The 16,037-nt window shown below is 42.0% G+C and overlaps 1 protein-coding gene across 1 annotated transcript; it reads left to right on the forward strand.

Annotated features, from left to right (window-relative positions):
- The first annotated feature begins 14,076 nt into the window (after positions 1 to 14,076).
- Positions 14,077 to 15,289, forward strand: LOC102394530 (olfactory receptor 2Y1). Its single transcript, XM_006075951.3, has one exon. It carries the CDS (start codon positions 14,351 to 14,353, stop codon positions 15,287 to 15,289), a length of 939 nt encoding a protein of 312 aa, XP_006076013.3. The 5' UTR covers positions 14,077 to 14,350.
- The last annotated feature ends 748 nt before the right edge of the window (positions 15,290 to 16,037 follow it).

Below are 16,037 nucleotides of genomic sequence, written 5' to 3' on the forward strand. Positions count from 1 at the left end.
AAGGAAATCAACTCTGAATATTCATTGGAAAGACTGATGCTGAAGCTGAAACTCCAATACTTTGGCCACGTGATGTGAACAGCCAACTCATTGGAAAAGACCCTGATGCTGGGAAAAATTGAATGCGGGAGGAGAAGGGGACGACAGAGGATGAGATGGTTGAATGGCATCACCAGCTCAATGGACATGAGTTTGAGTAAACTCCAGGAGTTGGTGATGGACAGGGAGGCCTGGCGTGCTACAGTCCATGGGGTCACAAAGAGTTGGACACGACTGAGTGACTGAACTGAACTTATTTCAGGACCATCTCCTTTCTATCTTTTACCTCATTTCCTCCAAGGCCATCTCAGCCTTCCTTGTACTCTGGTCTCCTCTCCCTCAAGCCCCTGGGTGGTAGATGGGGCTGGGCTGCCAGGTCAAATAGCAAGTGGGGGTGGGAAGGCAGCCATCCCAGAGAGATTGCAGAGGAGGAGACAGAAGATTCAGGCTAGTTTCTCCTCAAGTGAGGAGCACTTTCAGGTGTCTCTGTATTCTGTTTGTCTTTCTTTTGATGTGGGTCCCCAGAGAGGTCAAGCGATTCGTGTGTGCCTGGCTGCCACTCCCTCAAACCATGATCCTCCTGTGGATAACAAAGCAAGCAGAAGTACCAAATGGAAAAAGCATGGTGTAATTAAACCTGCAGAGCTATGCTAACCTTGAGTCCAGAGATTAAAGATAATTCAGGAGCTGACAGGAGCTGGGTGTTGAACTCACCCAGCTCAACATGGCTCCCAGGTGAGATGGGCCTGATCTCCGGAGACAGCGGACAGCAGCGATTTGAAGTAGAATCTTAGTTCCCTACCTAGGAATTGAATTTGGGTAGCCTGGGTGAAAAGTCAGAAATCCTAGCTACCAGACCACCAGAGGGTATGTGGGAGAATGGCTAGAAGCTAGAAGCAAAGTTCCCCTGGCTCTTGCCCCATTTGAAAAAATGAATTTCTCAAGGAGGCAAGAACTGTAAAAACAAGTATAAAGTTTATTATTAGAGACACAATATAATGTGTGAGAGAGCACACAGAGAAACAGTTGATTTAAATAAGACAGAAGCAAGGCAGAAATACACACGTGGAGAGAAAGCCCACCCTCCCTAATGAGGAGGAGAGCAGTAAAGAGGTGGTTAAATCATCTATATAGGGCAGTTCTTCCAGGTCTTTGTTTACTTTTGGCCAATTATCTCATTTCTTTTCTCACTCCTGATCTGTTCTAGGTCCCTCCCCAATATGCATGTGCAAGTTTTTGCTAAGATGGATTCCAGTGCAGAGGCCTGTGGGAATTTTAGCACTACCTATTATGGGGTGGCACCCCCTCCTTTTTGAACCCTGAGGAGCATTCCTCTGCACGTGCAGTCAGGAGGGTTTCCTTGACCCCAGAAATCGTCATCTTATCTCTTTACTCCAACAGGGCTCAGCTCCTGCCATTAACTTTGTCCTTTGAAAACAAAGCTTCAATTTTACTCTGCTTGACAAACACCCACTGTCCAGCCCTGGGACCCACCCACCTCCTACCTCAGGCCCTCACTGGAACCTCGGTGACTGACTGGTATGGTGCTTGCAGTTCCCGAGGGTGGAGGGTTTGTCTGTGAGATGTGCAGGGTACAGCTGCCCATAGGTGGCCTCGTGGGGACCTGAGGTGTTTGTGGGCCCGGAAGTGGCTTGGGCCAACCCACTACTCCTCTGCCTTGGCTTCAGTGTTTCAGCCTCTGCCAGTGACCCACAGCCCTTCCTCCTCCACTTCCTGCCATTCTCTTCAACCACTGCTATTTCCGCCTTCCCTCCACTCCAGAAGTTCCTCAGCCTTCGTCCTCTTATCTGGGTCATCCTGGTGGGATCTCATTCATGGGCCCAGTTACCCCCAGCATACACAAATGTGTTGGGTAGAGTCTCTGACCTGGGTTCCCCTGAACCTCTGTTTGGTACATTAGGGTTTGTTCAAAACTAGACCAAGGCTTGGGGTTGCAGCTGTGGGTGTGGTAGGCAACCAGGGATGGGCTGCAAGCAGAGGAGTTGAGGATGGGGGTTGGGGCCAGTAGAAGCTGGTGGGGGAAAGGTGGGGACTGTTAGATGGTTAGCTACAGTGACCTCTAATCTAGTGTGTGTGTGTGTGTGTGTTTTACAATAACCTTTTAAAGTGAAAAGTATCATTCATTAACACTTTTTTTCATATTACAAAAGCAAAACATGTTCATTTTAGAAATCAGAAAGCAAATAATAAAACATTCACACTTACAATCCACCACCCCCCATCTCTATTTACTGTCAGACTTCTTTCTCATATATGTAGATAAATAGATAAATCATCTATAAAGTCATAAAGTTACATAAATATTTATTTAGCTTTATATAAGTTAAACATTTATATATATCCTATATATTGTTTTATAACCATGTCACATACTCACCTTCACCATAATTATGATCATTTACCCTTTTCCTTAAATATCTTTAACAAACACTTGGAGTTTCAGGCTTCCTGAAAGGATTTCCTTAGAGATAAGTGTTTTGCCTCCAGCCCAGTTGGGGCCTTGAGTTTCTGTCAGTTCTCCCACACCCCTCCATCTAGAGGCAAAGGATAGGGCCCTTCCTGATGTGGAAACATGCACCACATTTCCTGTCTTTTGAAAAAAGTATATTTGACTACTTCTGTGTCATCTTTTTTTCCTATTTATTAAGCATTCTGAAAAATATTTATTTTATTCATTTGTCTAGGCTTCCCCAGTGGCTTAGCAGTAAAGAATTCACCTGCAGTCTCTGAATCAGGAAGATCCCCTGGAGAAGGCAATGGCAACCCACTTCAGTATTCTTGCCCGGACAGTCCCATGAATAGAGGCATGTGGTGGACTGCAGTCCATGGCGTCGCAAAAAGCTGGACACAACTGAACGACTGAGCACACGTTTATTTGGCTGCACTGGGTCTTGGCTGCAGCACAAAGGCTCTTCCATCTTCACTGTGGCGTGAGGGATCTTTAGTTGTGGTAGGCAAACTCTTTAGTTGCAGCATTGGAATCTAGTTCCCTGACTGTTGCAGGAAGGAAGCCAATTCTGACTCCATGTTGGAACTATTTCTTTGACTTGCCTTTCATTGCTTTTATTATAATCACACATAATGGCCCACCTCAGAGAATCCTGCCCCTCTGCCTGACTATTTAACTAAAGGGCCTTTGTTCAGAACCCTGTCCACCTGTGGATGGCAGGAAGGAAGAACTTAACACATCCCCTGCCTGAGATTTGCCACTCTAGGAGATGTTTGCAAAATTAATGGCCTTTTTACTTTGCTTCCTCACCTCCCCCATCTCTGATCTATAAAATAATCTGGCATTCAGACCCCATAAGATGGTTATTTTAAGGCACTAGCCTGTCATGTTCTCCATCTGCCGGGTCCCTGATTAAAGTCTCTTCCTTGCCTCAACACCTTGTCTCTCAGATTTATTGGCCCATCATGCGATGAGCAGAGTGAGCTTGGACTCAGTACCATGACCTGAGCTCCCTACATTGGGAGTATGAAATCTAAGCTACTGGACTACCACGGAAGTCCCCCCATCGCCTATCTTGAGGCACGGAATCTTGCTTAACTGCTTTCCATTGTTTCTGCATTTTCTGTTGTTGTTGTTGTTTAGTCACTAAGTCATGTCCAACGCTTTTGGAACCCCATGGATGTAGCCCACCAGGCTCCTCTGCCCATGAGATATCCCAGGCAAGAATACTGGAGTGGGTCGCCATTTGCTTCTCCAGAGGATCTTCCCAACCCAGGGACTGAACCCCCCGTCTCCTGTATTGCCGGTAGATTCTTTACCCCTGAGCCACCAGGGACCACTTCTCTGATTAAATTTACTATTTGGAACTCAGGGAAGGCCTAGGAAGCTAGAGTTTTCTTACAATGAGGGGTGGTGGTGGGGGTGGTGGGGATCTGCTCCCAGAAAGGCCCCACAGGGTCCTACTCTGTTTCACAGGGCTCTGTGTGTCCCTTCCAGGAGATGCACTTGTATTGAAAGCAGAGGACCTTTGCCTTTAAGGTATCAGTCTGGTCGCTCAGAGACACCCAACACGATCTGATGATGGGTGAAATAACATGTTTTATTTCTCATCCACTCAGAAGTTCAGGTGGGTGGTCTTTGAGGCTGCCACAGCAGACTCACACCCACCAAGAGCTCAGTCTTCCATTTCGTCGTTTTTTACCATCTTCAACACATGGTTCCCAGCTCCCAGAGATGGTGCCCTGGCTCCAGCTAGAAAGGAGGAAAAGAGAAGGGGAAGGCAACCCTCTTTCTTTTTAGAATGAAACCTAGAATTTGTACATATCTTCTTTCCTCATTACCCACTCACCAGAACTTGGTCTAGTTCCCGTATTTGCAAGGGAGCCAGGGAAGTGGAGTGGCAACCTTATGTTCAGCTAAATTTCTCTTACCACGTGGGACCAGCCACCTTAGCCTATAGGAAGCTATGCAGTGGGTGGGAATGAGGTCCCAGGTCATGAAAGGGGACCTGGCTTCTGCTTCACTTTCTGGCCTGCACACACTCTGATCCTTGAGCTGTGTGGGGCTGCCATGTAAGAAGTCTGATGACCCCTAAACTGCTTTGCTGGAAAGGCTTCAACCATGTGAGTCAGTCACTTTGCATAACCGGTCTGGAAGCCTTTAGGTGTCTGCTGTCCTGCTGACACCTACCTGCAACTGCACGGGACACCCCAAGTGACAACCGCCCAGACAAACTCTTCCTGAATTTATGACCCATTGTAAGCAAAGTGGTGGTTTTATGATGCTAAGTTTTTGGGGCAATTTGTTAAGCAACAGCAGTACCTGGTCCTTGTCTTGTTTTCACCCCCAAACTTTTTTTTTTCCATTTTATATTCAAAATATGCCCCAAGTTTTTATTATGAAAAATTTCAAACCCATAGAGAAGTTGAATTACTAGTACCAAGAAGACATAGTCCTCTGAGATGGTATGACAAGTAGTGTTTTGTCATATGGCAGACATATAAAACTTTCTACACCATTTGAGAGAAAGTTCTTGCAGTTGAAGCAAAGAATTTTAACCACTAGACCATCAGGGAAGTCCCACATTTTTTCTAATCATATAAGCAATATTTGCTCATTGTATAATTCTTGTAAAATACAGTAAAATAAAAGAAAATAAGGTTCATCTGTTAACTGTCCTGAAGCAAGGTTTTAATTTGAATTGTCTTCATAGAGAAGGCGCGCCCTCTGCTGACAGTAGGGTGAATTGTCAGGTAGTTGGATTTTTATTTATTGTACACCGTCTCTAGGGGATTTTGTTGAATTGAATTGATTCTTTACACATGAATGAATCAGGAAAGCTGAGTTTCTGAATGGCAGACCTGAGCCCCAGAGCCAACCTACCTGGGGATTTTATCAAAGTCTTAGGCGACGCCTCACCTGAAACAAGTAGTCTGACTTACCATTCCTTGCTAAATTGCTTCCTTTTATTGTCCAAAGAGATAGACTTCCATCCTCAATCCATACCCCCGCCAGTTCTACATGGCACAGACACGTGGTTCAGACATGGCACAGACACATGGTTCTGAGGTAGTAGGGTTCTGGGTCCCTGGGCTGGACAGCTGGTATTTGCCAAGTGCAGTAGATTTTAAGCTTTGTTCTCACCCAGACACTCCAAGGACAAAGCTAGTGGTGAAAGCTGACATCTAGTGAAGTAAAGAGATAACCTCTTATGTCTTCCTGAGGTCATGGAAGACTTTCCTGTCTGCACATGAGCAAGAAAGCTTCTTAGGGGTCAGAAAGGGGGGCTGCTGCTGCTGCTGCTAAGTCGCTTCAGTCGTGTCCAACTCTATGCGACCCCATAGACGGCAGCCCACCAGGCTCATCCGTCCATGGGATTCTCCAGGCAAGAATGCTGGAGTGGGTTGCCATTTCTGATAATTCGATAAACATATATATTGTGGAATAATTACCACAATAAGGTTAGTTACATCTATCACCATATGTAGTTACCATTTTTATGTGGGTAGTGAGAATTGTTAATATCTATTCTCTTAGCAACTTTCAAGTGTGTAATATAGTATTGTTAACTATAGTCAACATGCCGCACACTGCTGCTGCTGCTGCTAAGTCGCTTCAGTCGTGTCCGAATCTGTGCGACCCCATAGACAGCAGCCCGCCAGGCTCTCCCGTCCCTGGGATTCTCCAGGCAAGAACACTGGAGTGGGTTGCCATTTCCTTCTCCAATGCATGAAAGTGAAAAGTGAAAGGGAAGTCGCTCAGTCGTGTCCAACTCTTAGCGATCCCATGGACTGCAGCCTACCAGGCTCCTCCATCCATGGGATTTTCCAGGCAAGAGTTCTGGAGTGGGGTGCCATTGCTGCACACTAGGTTCCCACAACTTATTCGTCTTATACTGAGAAATTTGTACTCTTTGACAACATTCATCCATTTCTGCCCACTCCCACCTGGCAATGACCATGCTACTTTCTATAAGAAAGCATTTCAAGATCCCGAAGCTAGTCATGGCAGATAAATTTTCTCTACATTATGTTATGATGCCTTAAATAAACACAAATAATTTTCATTGTTGAATTTCTTATTTACCACAGTATCTAAAACAGGGTTAATTGCTTAATAATTTTTGAATGAATTAATAAATGAATACATTTTATTTTAAAATTTTGTGTATTAAAGCTGAATATAAGAAGCTAAATACCAATACTTTAAATATTGTGTATGAAAGAGAAATGTAAAACAATAAATTTGTTGTTAAGGAAATTAATATTTAATTGGATGAATGATGTGCACAAATTAGAATATGTTAGCATTCTTTGAGGAGTCCAAGGGAGGAAAAGATCTGGGGTATGTGATGAACACAGTAAACTTCAAGTGAGACATGGAACTTAGTCTGAGTGGTGAGGGGCAGGTAGCATTTGGGTCGAGATAGAAGTATGAAGAATCCAAGTAGCATGAGCCAAGTGAGAAGGTATAATCTGAGGACACTAAGTAGATCGGCTTGGTTGGGGCAGTGTAAGAGGGATAGAGAGAATTGAGAATTTCAAGGCAGATCATGAAGCACCAGTGAGTTGATCATAATTGCCACATTGGGCCCCAAAGTTCTCCAAGGTCTCACCTGGTAACAATTCTGTCTTCATTGCTCTAAGGAGAACTTGGTAGTGCCCATGGGGCAGAACTGGTGCATTCAGCCTTGCAGTCAGGAGATGGTCTGATAATACACCAGCTCCCTCCTGGTCTGAGTTGCTTAGGGTAAGCAAGTGGGATACAGTGGGAGGGTATTCCCAGCTCCTGGCATATGTGCCCTGCTCAGGGAGGAAACATATGCAATCATCAGTTCTCCAGGAAAGGGACTCTGACCTAAGCCCTCCATCCCACAGACAGAGTTAGGATCAAAGTGGAACGCATCTTCTTCAGACATCTCTAGATGCCACCAATCTTAAATGTGTCTCTTATCACCTTAGAATCCAAAGAACTGAGAGAAGTAAATGCAGTATTTGTCTTTCCTAGATCTCTGGGTGAGTACTGAGTTCCTTTGGCTTTACAATTAAAATTCATATAACTCTGGAAATATTCCATTAGGCAATTAGTATTGAGTTCCATTGTGTTGGGTCCTGGATTTGAGGATATAGAGGTATTAAATTCATTTAAAAACTTATTTTATCACTGATAGAATCTTTACCTCTTTACCTACTCACCCACGACACACAGCAGGTAAAATAATTTCACCTGCATCTCTTATAACTGCATAAACTTAGGGAAATCATTGAACAATGATAAGGATTTCAGTTTCTTTATATAAAGTATAAGGTTTGGCTTAAAATAATTTTGAAGTCCCTCCTAACACTCAAATCCTATAATATCAATGGCTATAATATGTAAAGTAAACGGTGTACATCAGAGGAAGGAGACAAAGTATAGAGGCATGGTCAGAGTTGTTGAAGAGAAATCAAGGAAGTCTTCTTGGAGGAGTAGACAACAAGACAACAAGTAGACAACAACACTCCCTCCTATTTGGAGACAGTGTTCTGTGTAGGGAAACAGAGTTGAAAAAAGCAATTTGTTAATTCAAACTTTGAATGTGAATTAAGCAGACTGGACTCTCACTATGGTTTTCTGACCTTATAATAGAAAATATCGGTGGGTTATTATTGAGTATTTAATAAAAGAGTCTTGAAGATCACTGTACAGACTTGTGGGATGAGATGGGATTTGTGTGTGAGAGTAGTGGGGTCAGGATAAGAGAATGGCCAAGTGAGACTATGGGATGGAGAAGGCATAGAAGGATGTTTTAGTATCTAGTAAGGTTTGATAATTTAATCTTCCAAAAAGGAACAAGAGAGCTATTATGCAGGTATAATAGGAGGAAATGAAATTAGATTAAGTTCATATTTAAGGATGGATATTCTAACAATGAAGGTTAGGAAGGAATTTGTGGGATCTCTTTCTCTCTCTCTTTTTTTTCTTTTTCTTTTTTTTCTTTTTTTTGCCTAGAATAGAAGATTAAATTTTCTGGTTTGAATCTGGCTGCACTGTAGTCAGATAACATTGTTAAATTAGTGTATTGGCATTAAGGATGTATTACTGCATGCTGTTGAATAAAAACTATAAATATAATTTCTGTTCTCAAGAAGTCTGTTATTTATAGAGATAATGCACACACACAGACGCATGTACACACAGACACAAATACAAAGATAAACACAAAATTGGATATATGTACTGTAGAAAATCAACAGTCTCATATGCAGATATCAAAATGCCTTGTGTGTGCCCAGGAAATTAAGAATAAGAGTAAAAAAATTTTAACACAATTTAAGATTAGAAAAATATAAATCAGAACTGGGTTAGATCATCTGGGTCAGATCATCTAGCCCAATCTTCCAGTTAGTGTAGGAACATTTTTACAACATCCTGAAATGTCAACTTTCAGCCTCTGAATGAGGAAACTTTCAAGTGACAAGAAAATCACTACATTTCCAGGCAGGGTATTTTTAGACTGCTTCATTTTTTCCCCCCAAGCTCTACTTTCTGTTGAGCCACACGCTCAGGCACAGTCACAGCCACAGTGTAAGTTTCACCAGTTGGTTACACTTCTACCTTTGGAGGAGTACAAGGCAAATTCAATACCTTTTCCATATGATAGATCTTTGAACATGTATACATGCTATCATGTTTGTCTTTAAGTGAACTCTTTTCTAATCTGAAAAACACAATTAAAACCTCTGTTTCTCATGCAGGATATTTTCAGTGCCTTATTGATTTTACTGCCCTTAGGTTCTATGTATTTTGTCAAGGTTTTAATCCCAGTCGATTGCCATGAGCTTGCAAAATACTCAAAATTCTATCTGGCCAGGGCAGAGTATTGGGTTCAGTTCAGTCGCTCAGTCGTGTCCGACTCTTTGCGACCCCATGAATCGCAGCACGCCAGGCCTCCCTGTCCATCAGAGTATTGGGTATTGTACTTTTATTTAAATGTGAAGTTGCACAAGGGTCATTTGTTAAAACCTAGATATGGATGGGATGAAAACACATGTTTTTAGGAACTAGTTAAATCAGCCTAATATCATTTTCTTCTTTTACTGGAATGATAGATTTGGGAAATATGAAAGGAAATGGATATTTGGAAGCTATCACCTTCACTTGTGGAACATGGAATCCAGAAAAGTGTGCATATCATGATTATTTCTTCATCATTTGGAGGATTGTCAGTTGGAAGAAGGTTTGTGTTTGCTCTGTGGGCTCCGCTAATGAGACTTTCCCTATCCTCAGTTGTACACACTGGGACTTTTCGCATGAAGGCTCTGTGATGCCCAATCCATGACTCAGTTTGAACAGAACAGGGCTTGCATTATGGTCAAGCCCACCTGGGTTTTGAGATGTAAGACTAGGAGTAATGTGTGGGATCTACCAGGGGCCCAACTTTAGGTCAGTGTGAGGAATAACTTGTTACTGTTATTGAAAGATGGAAAAGACTCCCAGGAGTTTGTGAGTTTTTCTTTTCATAAGTACCAACCAGATTTGAGCATGAAACAGATCCCAGCCACTGAGACTAGAGAGAGTGGAGAAGTGAAGCTCTATGAGGGATGGGAATGTTTAACTGGTTCCTGAGTGGTAAATATGTGACCAATGTATGATGAGCTGTGCTAAATAAAGGGGTTCACTGGCATTAGCCTAGTGAAAGATTTAATGTGATACTTGAGGTGACACGTATGCTGTAGTTCTGGGAAATCAGCTTATTCTCAGCAAGGCTCTAAGGGTTAGGAAGCAGGAACTATCCCCTTAGGAAGGCAGCTCACAAGAGGTCAGGCAGGTGCCAAGGCCACGGCTGGTCAGAGGAAGGTTAACAGGATGAAGTAAGGATATAAAAACTTTGATTTGGAGGCTATGTAAACACTGATTATTTCTCTCGTCACGTCAGATTTCAGATAAAATGTACTGGATCCCAAGAGAACAGAACTACTGCATCTCACTTTTTAAGTAAGGCTGAAACTGCAGCAAGACTTCAGGTCTTTTTTTTTTTTTTTTTCCTATTTATTTATTTTACTTTACTTTACAATATTGTATTGGTTTTGCCATATATTGACTTGAATGCACCATGGGTGTACATGTGTTTCCCATCCAACTTCAGGTCTTTTTAAGTACCTATTAAATATGGTACAAGTGAATGCCTGCAGGCATCAGGGATTTAATTACTGTGGACTTATGTGCTCATCACTGCTCGAGGTATTAAAACTGTAATTGTGAACAAGATAAATAGAGCTCTGACCTCTGTAAGCTCTAATGTGATGGGATAGAGGAATGATTAAATCAGAAACTGAAGTTGAATGTGATAAATTGTATATGAGAAGGTACAACACTTTACAGGGTCATGTGTGTGTGTGTGTGTGTGTGTCGATGACCTGTGCATCGTGGGACATTTAGCAGCATCTTTGGTCTCGATCCACTAGATGCCAATTGTGTCAACTAAAAATGTCCCCTGAGGGGTAAAACTGGCCTGGTTGAGAACTGCTGTCTTAGAAGAACTGAAATCTAAGCTGTGATCTGAATCCAACATGAGGGTGTAGAGGCTGATGACTACTTTTCTAGTTTGGCAAGCTATGTAGCTTGGTAGTGCCCATTCCTGAGATGGAACACACAAGATAAGAACCAGTTTTATTCTTCTGATGAATTCAGTATTAGACATTGCTGAGTTCTAAGTGCTTAGGGGACATCCAAGGGAAGATTCGCAGCAAGAAGGACTAAAGCAGTTTGAAGTTCAGAACAGAGATCAGGGGATTGAGAGATATACTTGGGTGTTATTACCATTGATTCAAGCCTGGAGTGGATGGCATTTTCCAGGAACCATCTGCAAAGTGGTAAAAAAAAAAAGGAGATCTTGGGTGGGACCTTGAGGAGGAATGCCAACATGTAAGACATGCACAGAAAAATAGGATTATACCTAAGAGATTAAGGAATGGGCAGAGAAGATAGAAAGACATCCAGGAAAGCAAGGGCAGAATTTTCATATAGAAGGAGACAGTAGTCAACACATAAAATGCTGAGACAAAGATAAGAACTGACAATGTCCCTGAATTTTCTCATAAAGACTTGTGAGGATAAAACCCCTATTGCAGTGGGTTGAAGGATAAATGGGAAGGAGGTAGTTGAAACATTGAACATAGACAACTCTTTTAATAAACTTATCTATGAAGGAAGAGAAAAGAGGACAGTAACTAGAAGGGGACACAGGGTGAAGAGAGGCTTTTTAAATTAGAGAGGCTTGATCAGATGTCATTTCTATTGGGGAAGAGATAGTAGAGAGAGAGAGATGTTAATGGTGCATTAGAAAGGCTGCAAATTTTTAGTAGCATTGAGATGGGCATTTGAATTATTCTTTTTAGCAGAATTTATTAGCCTGAGTTTAGTCTATAGAGAATTGCTTTCTTCCAAAATTGGGTGCATGGGTCAAAGAGATAATAAATTAAGAATATTAGTAAGAAAATAGTTGACATGACATATCAAGAAATCCGAGACGCGTAGAGATGGGAGTAAGGAACTGATAGGAGGGAATAAAAAAGCAAAAGACCATATGTGAGGAAATGAGGCAGGAGCTTCATTAAAAAAAGTTCTGGGTCTGAGATACTATGGCAGTCATGCATCAAATGGTGCAAGGACATTTGTGGAAATGACCTTTAGATTTCCTTCCAAGCTAGAAAGGCCAAAGTCTAGACTGGATTTTTATCTAGTCCAAGCTCACATCTGGTAAAATTCAGCAATCAAGTGGGCTCTGTTGGCTTGCATTGTTTTCGATCAGGATACTCCTACATCATCTTTGTTTTCTGCCTTTTTAGTGAACAGCTGTCACATTTAATCTCCATTCAACATTTGTTTAGGGTTTTGAAGCTAAGTTCAATACTATCTTATTATCTTATCTATTGGTTTAGAGCTCCTTGTTTCATCATTGTGAGATCCCTTTGAATTATGGTTTTATCATACATCATGTTACTTATGTTTTAAAACTTTTACTCAATTGAAAATATATTTATCTCTCTGCCATCATAGAAATCCTTGACGAAATACACTGCAGAAGTGGTTAAAAACCTTTGCACTAAATGATGACAAAGCAGGAATTGTTAAATCTTTGCCACATCGCAGATGAGTTAATTCTTTTGTGTTGCACAGGAAACATATATTTCTGAAACATTTATGTTCACCAAGTATGATGCAAACTTTGGAAATACATTCATTGATTCATTTAACAACAGTCATCAAAAACCTTTTATTCACCAGGAACTTCACCGAGAGATGGAGGCAAAATGGTGAACAAAAGCAAAGCTAGTTTCATAAAACTTAAAAATTAGTGGTTGAGAACAACAAGTGTTAAAAATATGTATGGAATATTCTTTGCAGCTCACAGAATGTATCATACCATTTAATACCAATCAAAATCCTACGAAATAAAGTTATTTTCTCTATTTAAAGCTAGGTAGGTTGAGACTCACAGAAGTAGAATTTCCAGAACAGGTAGCACAGGCACAGAGGGTTGGTGATAGAGCTGATCTGTAGGAACCTGACTATGGACTTTCAAGTCTATTGACTATACTATGGTGACCATTTGAAAAACATAGCTGATCAGAAAGAATTATGTAGAGTATTCTAAGGCATTTGGATAGTCCCCTGATACTAAAGAGCAGCATGATTCAAGAATTCTGAGCAGTGAAGAGACACGATCTTATTTGCAATTTAAGAAAGTCATTCTGACAATAGTGTTAGGAGTTGATTCATAAATAGTCTCTAAACAAGATATGTTGGAACATTATGGAAATATTGAGCCATCAATCAAGTCATTGAAAACACAAGATGAAAAGGAGAAAGAAGTAAAAGATATTTAGGCTATAGATTCAATAGGACATATTGAGCAATCAGTTTTAGGATGGAGTGAGGAGAGATCTGAGATAACCACAAAATTTTTTTAGGGGGAAGAGGCTATCACTTACCGAGTAAGGGAATGCAACAGAAGCATATTTGGAGGGAAGATATGAGACTTGAACATGCTAAACTTGAGATGCCTGTGGATTATCTGAGTAGAAATGTTCACAGAGCAGTCTTGGCTGTAAACCAATACTTGGAAGTCATTATTGGTAACTGAAGCCATGAGTGGGATCACCAGAAAGAGTGTGTAGGGTGAGGAGACAGCCAGGTAAAGTTTCCAGGGAATGAAAATATTTAAGACCTTATTGAAAGAAGAGGCACCATCAAAGGAGAATACACTGAGTTGACAAGGAGGAGAATGTGTATTTATGGAAGCCAGTGGAGAAGAAGTTTCCAAAAGGAAATATGATCAACAGTAAATAGGAAGATGGGAGAAGTCTGTACCTTACATGCATTGTCATTTTTTGACCAATTAAAATTTTATTTATATTTATGTTATGGGGATTTGATGGATATATTTATCAGTTGGAGAAGGGGGGAATTATTCTAGGCATCATAACTCATCACAAGAAGCATATTTGTTGCTAATTTTTTTTTCCCAAAAGGATGGATCTATACTTTTCTTGATTCTTCTCAACAGATTGTCTCTGCTTTCAGACAAGGAAACATCAAGTCCCAAGGATTGAGTGGCTTGGCTGAAATCATAGAGCAAGCACATAACAGGACTGGAGTTCAAATGAAAGTCACATCATTCTTAATCTAGTAATCTTCACTCTCAAAGTAGGAGAAGACTGGACAGAATGGAGCTGAATAGCAAAACAGATAACACAATGCATGAGTTAGGATTATCTAGGGAAAATTGTGAAATAACTTTTAAATCCTTCTTCATAAGAGTCATTACATTGTCTTCTGCTATTTGAACAGGCAAAAATGGAAAGTTTCAACACAAGTTTTAGAGAAGGCTTCATTTTAATGGGCTTCTCAGATTGGTCTCAACTGGAGCCCATCCTTTTTGTCTTTATTTTAGTTTTCTACTCCTTAACTATCTTTGGCAACACCACCATCATCACTCTTTCCCTCCTGGAACGTCAATTGCACACGCCCATGTACTTCTTTCTTAGACATCTTTCCTTCCTGGACCTCTGCTATACCACCAGCACTGTGCCCCAGCTTCTGATCAACCTTCATGGACCCGACCGGACCATCAGCTACGAAGGATGTGTGGTCCAGCTCTTCAGCTCCCTTGCCCTAGGTTCCACTGAATGTGTGCTCCTGGTGGTGATGGCCTTTGACCGCTATGCTGCTGTCTGTCATCCACTCCACTACACAGCCATTATGCACCCCCGCCTCTGCCAGACACTGGCTATTGCCTCCTGGGTAGGAGGCTGCATGAACTCTCTGGTTCAGACAGGCCTCATGATGGCTATGCCTCTCTGTGGTCTCCATCTCCTGAATCACTTCTTCTGCGAGATGACTGTTCTCCTGAAGCTGGCTTGTGAGGACACAGAAGGGACAGAGACCAAGATGTTTGTGGCTCGAGCCATAATCTTGGTTGTTCCTGCAGTACTAATTCTAGGCTCCTATGTATACATTGTTCAGACAGCACTGAAAGTCAGGTCAGTGGCTGGGAGAAGAAAGGCTTTTGGGACTTGTGGGTCCCATCTCTTGGTGGTTTCCCTTTTTTATGGCTCAGCCATCTATACGTACCTCCAACCCATGCACAGTTATTCTGAGAGTGAGGGAAAGTTTGTAGCCCTTTTTTATACCATAGTTACCCCTATGCTAAATCCTCTAATTTATACCGTAAGGAACAAGGATGTGAAGGGGGCTGTGAGGAAGGTACTAGAGAGAGGCAGATACTCAGTGTAGGAGAGAAAAGGAGGACTAATACAGTCATTTGTTGTAGCTCTCACACCTTGGAGCCCATCTGATCCCTGGAGGGGAGTTCAGTTCAGTTCAGTCACTCAGTCATGTCCGACTCTTTGCGACCCCATGAACCGCAGCACGCCAGGCCTCCCTGTCCATCACCAACTCCCGGAGTCCACGCAAACCCATGTCCATTGAGTCGGTGATACCATCCAACCATCTCATCCTCTGTCGTTCCCTTCTCCTCCTGCCCTCAATCTTTCCCAGCATCAGGGTCTTTTCCAATGAGTCTGGAGGGGAATTAGTCATTAGAAAATAGTCCTTTATAGGCCAGAGTTTTACTGTGTTCCTTGTTTGGCAGTTGGAAGTGGATATTTCTTATGACTCTTTCTAGTTCAGTGTCTAATATTATGCAAAAGAGAGTAAGCGTTGATTCGTATCAGAACTTTCCAAAGGAATGAAGTTGGAAAAAAGGTATACTGTATCTACTTATGGAGAGTGGGCAGGGTTCTCAGCAAATCTGTGAGAGAAGACTTGATTGGAATGACAGCAAGTTTTCCAAAGTCAGTGATTCCCCTGTGGTACAATATAGATGGCACTGTCCTCACAGGGAGAAGACATGAATTCACCCCTGTTCTTCTACTTAACCATGGCCCTCATATCTCTTGGGCTTCACTTGTGGCTCAGCTGGTAAAGAAACCGCCTGCAATGTGGGAGACCTGGGTTTGATCCCTGGGTTTGGAAGATCCCC

The sequence above is a fragment of the Bubalus bubalis genome, chromosome 9, assembly GCF_019923935.1.
Source record: "Bubalus bubalis isolate 160015118507 breed Murrah chromosome 9, NDDB_SH_1, whole genome shotgun sequence".
In the NCBI taxonomy this organism is placed as follows: Eukaryota; Metazoa; Chordata; class Mammalia; order Artiodactyla; family Bovidae; genus Bubalus; species Bubalus bubalis.